The 6,345-nt window shown below is 41.8% G+C and overlaps 1 protein-coding gene and 1 long non-coding RNA gene across 2 annotated transcripts; one reads left to right on the forward strand and one right to left on the reverse strand.

Annotated features, from left to right (window-relative positions):
• The first annotated feature begins 1,066 nt into the window (after positions 1 to 1,066).
• LOC123686454 lies at positions 1,067 to 4,763 on the forward strand. Its single transcript, XM_045626606.1, has 2 exons — positions 1,067 to 4,256; positions 4,338 to 4,763. Exons 1-2 carry the CDS (start codon positions 1,307 to 1,309, stop codon positions 4,652 to 4,654), a joined length of 3,267 nt encoding a protein of 1,088 aa, XP_045482562.1. The 5' UTR covers positions 1,067 to 1,306; the 3' UTR covers positions 4,655 to 4,763.
• On the reverse strand, positions 1,578 to 5,697 carry LOC123686455. The gene is made up of 2 exons (XR_006748467.1): positions 5,007 to 5,697; positions 1,578 to 1,871 (listed from the first exon to the last, which is right to left on the reverse strand). It is a non-coding gene; the product is annotated as an uncharacterized LOC123686455 (long non-coding RNA).
• Between the last annotated feature and the right edge of the window lie 648 nt (positions 5,698 to 6,345).

Below are 6,345 nucleotides of genomic sequence, written 5' to 3' on the forward strand. Positions count from 1 at the left end.
TTTATTAGCAGGAAACCGACATAGCATTGACAGTGTGGACATTAATATCTGAATAACTTTTTTGTTTTTTGTGTATTGCAGGACTAGAACAATCGACCGCCGGATTTCTTTGTGACTTTTTCGGTTACGTGAAGGGTTACGGAAAGTGACTTTGGGGTGACACTCAGTGACTATCTTTGTGCGCGTTGAATACTGTTTAACGTTGAGTGGTTGGTTCAACTCGGACAGAAAACCAGTGAGTATAATTGAGATACTGCTACCGATTGTTTCATTGTACAATCACTGCAGCTAATATAGTGATATCATACCGCCTTCATATAATAGGGTATTGTTCACTGCTACTATTTACTGATCATCGTTTGAATAAAGAAAGATTTGTTATTTTTTCCCTTACACACTATTATCCTGAGCAACTTTATTCCAGGCTGAAACAAGGTAGGGATATAAAAGTCATAAGGACTTGGAGATATTTACTTGTGATTTTATTTGCTTTTGAACCATAATAACTGATTCCTGATAAATAAAGTTGACTTGTTTTTATTATTGCTGCAACAGTTTGTGTTGCTGTGTATTCCTTATTTCTGAGTTTACTGATTGCCTGAAACATTTTTATTTTGTGTTGAATTGCTGAAGAATTTTTGAAACAAGTGATTATCGTTATTGATTTGAATAAAGACTCGCATTGATTTTCTTTGTCTGATATTCCAGGATTGCTGAATATTGATTGATTTGAAATATATTTTGACTGTGAATAAAATTGACAATTTGTTATTTTTGAGATTATCTGATTGCTAGAACTGTCAACTGTGTTTGACAGTGAACATTATTTGAACTACTAGGTTAACCCTACTTTTCGTTTCTGGGTTTTGAATTATTTTCTTGCTGAAATTGTCAACTGCGTTTGACATTGAATATTTTTTGAGCTGGGTTTATGATTTAGTTTCTTCTGGAAATTGTCAACTGTCTGACATTGAAAATTTTTTTTTGAGAATCATAAGAAATTTAAACCAACTTGTTTTCTGAAAGTTTTCTCATTTTTGATTTTCTTTGACTGTATTAAAAACAATAATTCAAACTTGAATAGATTCTGTTGTCAACTTGTAATTTTTCAGCATTGTTGTCTATTAGTGTTATTTTTGTGCGAGGGATAAGGGAAAAATAAGGACTGTTACCGGGAATAGTGAAGTTGGGGAAAGTGTTCGGACTTCAACGATTCATAAGAAGAGGACAGTGTCGAATAACTTCGATAGATTTCAAATCGATTGTTTGAGTTTGGACTTCAACGATTCAATCACTTAACCTCAACATGGATGTGAATCGACTATTGAATGATGAGCTGACTTATGAGTTACAGCTGAGAGGACAAGTAATAATACCCAGCACAGTAATGCTAAAGAGAAGTTTATTACGACAGGTATTGAAATTGAATTTGCCTCTACAGCCGACAGGAATGAACCCGACACTGGACATTGAGTCATGTCAGAACAAACTCACCGACTTGCTGGAAGCCATTCAACACTTTGACACTGAGAACACCACGAAGGAATATACTCGGATTTCAACAAGATTAATACACATTCAGAGAAGACTGAATTTTATTATCACTAAAAATGAAACCGAGTCACAGATGATAGAACACTTAAAGGAGACTGCAGCTCGGGCCTTGAGTTCATTGGAGGCAACGTTGACTGCTGACAGACAGCAACCATCAACCCGACCGGATGGATCGCTTTTGGAGGCAGAGATTCCACAGTCGCCTGAGATGTCTCCCATTCAACCAACCAAGGTTGCACAACTGAAGACATCACTGATAGATTTGGAAGATGATGAACTCCCACTGCCAACTGCACAGGTCTCCCATACTGCAACACCTGCAAATAAGTCAAGATTAGTTCAAGTTTTGAATGAAACAAGACAGGAATGTGAGAAGTTATTACAGAATTTACCAACGATGCCTATTCCTCAACCACAACAGCCGAATATGAATCAACCAGAGGCACCAACTCATAGTCGATGGACCAGCTCTATGAGAAGGGTGTCATTTCCCGATTTGAATGAACCCGTGATGAATCTGAACCAGCTGATGACACCGACTACTGCCCAACAAGAATCTAAACCACGACCGATGCCAACCTCGACTATACCCATCCATAAATGGAATATTTACTTTGATGGGACTGATAGTGTGATTGGATTTATAGAAGAGATAGAGAGACTTGCTGAATCCCGAAAGACATCCTTAGAACATGTGTTCGAATCGATTTACGAACTTCTGCGAAAGGATGCCAAAGATTGGTTCATTCCCCGGAGGGGACTCTTCAGAAACTGGGACGACTTCAAGACTCAATTAAAAGAGGCATTCTTACCAGTCAACTATGAAGAAAACCTACTGGATGAAATCAAGAAGAGGATGCAAGGTCCTGATGAGAAGTTACTACTGTATGTCACCCGGATGCAAAATTTGTTCCAGAAGCTGACTTGCAATCGTCCCACTGAGGATGAACAAATTCGGCTGATAAGGCAAAGGTTATTACCATCACTGCAACAGGCCTTGGCCTTCCAAGAGACGACCACCTACGATGAACTCCTGAAAAAGGGAAAAGTTTTTGAAATGGTTCAATGGCAGATGGGACATTATACCAAACCACCGGTTAAACCCAGCCTCATTGATGAACCACATCTAACATATCATCAACGTCGTCAACAGGACTACCCGGCCAACCTCTCTGCAATTTCGGAGAATACTAGACAACGAAACCACAGTACTCGTCAGGAAGCTCCCACACCATCTCCATCTCCGAAGAAAGGCCCGTCAAGACCGCTAACCACCGCCAGAAGGATAGAAGACTGGAATTGCTCAGTATCCCCTGGACCAGATCGTCCCCATCTGCCCTCGAGGCCACCGGAATACTCGACCAACAGAACAGGAAATGCCAACACCTCACAGGATCGGAATGGATCACCACCGGAGCGAAGAGTGTCCTCCCAGACACAATGCTTCAGATGTGGGGGATATGGCCACCTACGTCGAGACTGCCGAGGGACACCGAAAATGTTTTGCTCCCGATGTCAACGAGAAAATATCCTCTCACGAGACTGCCCATGTCCTCAAAACCGGAGAGGAACGACACCGTCAACTTCAGCGGGACTCCTAACTACAGTAATTCCTATCGTTAGCAACGACAGCTGGCCTCTGGTAGAAGTGCACATTGAGGGAAAGTTATTCCATGCATTGATAGACACTGGTGCGGCAAAGAGCTGCTGTAGTCAGAGGGTAGCCCAGCTGTGTGAAAGAAACGGAATCAAGGGAGAAAAATCAACGACTGAAGCTGTCATGGTAGCAAATGGACAAACTACAGCCATACCGAAGATGTATCACCTTGGAATGGTGATAGCCGATTATGCCCTGAAGAACATAGAATTCTTACTTGTACCCAACTTACCAGTCGACTTAATCCTGGGAATAGAGATGCTGAAGACATACAACTTCTCCCTGGATATCAAGAATACAGAATGTTATCTAGAAGGACGACGGATCCCCAGAGCTAAACAGGTTAGCCAAGAGGTCATAGAGGTGCAGACTCCCGAAAAACACCTCCAGAACCGAAGAGGATCCCACAACAAACCTGTTGACAGCCTGTTGAGAAATCCATTGCCGACACTCAACTGTGTCCAACTGAAAGAAACAGGTATTCAATGTAAGTGGTATAAAAATAAGTTTCAGGAAGTAGAGAAAGGACCAGAGCACTGCCCCGAGTATTCCATCAGCAATGGAAGATTGCACCGACACTTTTGGGATTCATCAGATGCCAGGGAAGCTGGAACAGGCCACCCATGGAAGCTGTGTATACCCACCGAACAGAGGACCAAAGTACTGAAAGAAAACCACGACTCTGCCTTGGCTGGACATCTGGGAATAGCTAAGATGATTGCGAAGATCTCGCGGAATTATTACTGGCCAGGTATGTTTAGGGACATTGCGAAATATGTCCGGAACTGCACTTCGTGCCAAAAGTTCAAAGTACCCCAACAGCAACTGGCAGGAAAGATGCAACCTCGAAAGATGGTGGATGCGCAGTTCAAGGAAGTACCGGTGTTAGGGAGGAGAACAACGACGGAGATGCGGATGCCCAGAACCCCCCAGAGCTCGGTATCGTCAGTGCAAGGGAGAAACACCCTAGCAAGAGTGGAGAGGGTGGTGAAACGGACCACTACACAGTCTACACAAACACCCCCTTTGTGCCAGCTGCGTACCAGTAAGCAAGATACCGGTTCCAAAATTCCATTCAGGACGAGTGTGGAAGACAACACTATTATTACTAAACCATATGTTTCAGATCAAACCACACCGGCCCCAAGGAGCGTTCGTATTGTAGGTACGATGGGAAATAAAGTGTACCTGGAAGTGAGACCCAACACTTGCTGGAAGTGCGGCAAGACATGTCCCTCGCGGCAGGAGTGTCGAGGTCCACCACTCCTATTTTGCAGCAGATGTGGTTTGATAGGTACGCAGACCAGGTACTGCGAATGCGTACCCAGGAAACTGGCCCCACGGCCGACAGCAACTAGGTCGGAACAACCAGCCCTGCGTCCGTGTGCAAGATGCACAGAGAGAGAAGCCACGCAGCGGAGAGAAGAGAGAGCAAGCAAATGAGATAGAATTAAAAAGAAGATACCGTTGTTTTTGTTCCTAATCCTGTAAACTGTGTAAAACCATATAGGGCCTAACCCAATATCTTATAACATTATATTCAAGACTAGTAGACTGATTTTTAATTTGTAAATGTTGATGAAACCGAATAGTACATAATAAGTCAGTGAATATTATGCAATAAAAACAATTCCAGTCACTTGCCCCGAATTTCAAAGGCCATCAGATATAAATTAGTAGTTTCACTGTGTAATCTATTTGAAGAATGCCATTTCTAATCTCTTACTGTTCTGATAAATAACTGAAATATTCCGCAGTGTTACAGATGAAGTTTTCTAAGAGGCTAGATACTCACCGATGAGAATAAATGCTGGAGATAGGCAACACACCTTTCATCGGATGATCAGCTGTAGGCCCAATTCCACCGAAGACATGTAATCAGTCAGTCCTGAAGATTTAATCATGTCATCATCCAAGGAAGAAGTACTAGAAGAGTTGGACATCATGGCCTGTCAATTATTACTCTGGTGGACATTTGGATTCCATTTCAATTTTCCTATAGATAATTTAAACTGTATAACTGGAAGAATTTTCACCGTTCTGAAAATTTCACCATACAGTCACTGATTCCTTGTAATATCCACAGGTAAATCAACCAGTATATCAATGAGTTTGGAATGGTTTCGACTCATCTGACTGGGAACTTCGACGTCCCTCTGAAATAATATGGCATGATTCATCGAGATATGGAAATCACGGAACTACTCACCGGAGAATGGGATAATCCACACCTGACATTAGATTATTTCACCGACACTTGGAAACTTCACGGAAATGGGAATGAGTTCTACTCCACAACCCCGAGATGAAGAAATTCCCCAAACATGTACACATTCAAATCACCCCGGATGACCGAAGAAGGAAGACGGCGTTTGAATTTTTCACCGACACTTGGAAACTTCATGGAAATGGGAATGAGTTCTACTCCACAACCCCGAGATGAAGAAATTTCCAAACATTCAAATCACCCCGGATGACAGAAGAAAGAAGACGACGTTTGAATCTGACATCGATTCATAGAGCAAAGTTTTATTTTTATATGTCATACTGTCTACAACAGCATTATAATCTTTGATAGCGTAACGTAACAGTCAGACCCGTACTTCCCATATATCCCGCGTAATAAGACAGGATAGTATTCGGTTATTTTTTTGTTTGTTTTTAGAATTCAAATTTCTGTTTCACCGTAACTTGAATTTTTCCGAACCAGGGGGGATGTAACGAAGTCTGATTATTCCCATAGGAATAATCAGGCTCCGTCTAAAGAATATTTTATTGTTTTCCGTTTAAATTAATCATTCTGATATATTCCGTAAATATTGGAAATAATTTATTAATTGTTCACCGCGATGATGAAAAAGTCCATGCTTCATGTTTTTCAACCGACCAGGGCCTCGAATAATCCGAGTGAAATAGTATGGGAGATTGTTTGTTTCGGCGTTTTTACCGCTGATATATTTTTTTCCCATATGTCAGATTACGTTCCGCCAAGAGAATTTTCTCGAAAAACGAGGTTTTTGTCGACATGAAGAGTCACGTGGGCCGAATTCCTTCACCGTCCCGCACCGAAGTTATAAAGGGGGGTAACCGACCCAAAATCGGTAATTCATGTTTAGGCGGTCAGTATTATCGGT

This window comes from Harmonia axyridis, chromosome X (genome assembly GCF_914767665.1).
Source record: "Harmonia axyridis chromosome X, icHarAxyr1.1, whole genome shotgun sequence".
In the NCBI taxonomy this organism is placed as follows: domain Eukaryota; kingdom Metazoa; phylum Arthropoda; class Insecta; order Coleoptera; family Coccinellidae; genus Harmonia; species Harmonia axyridis.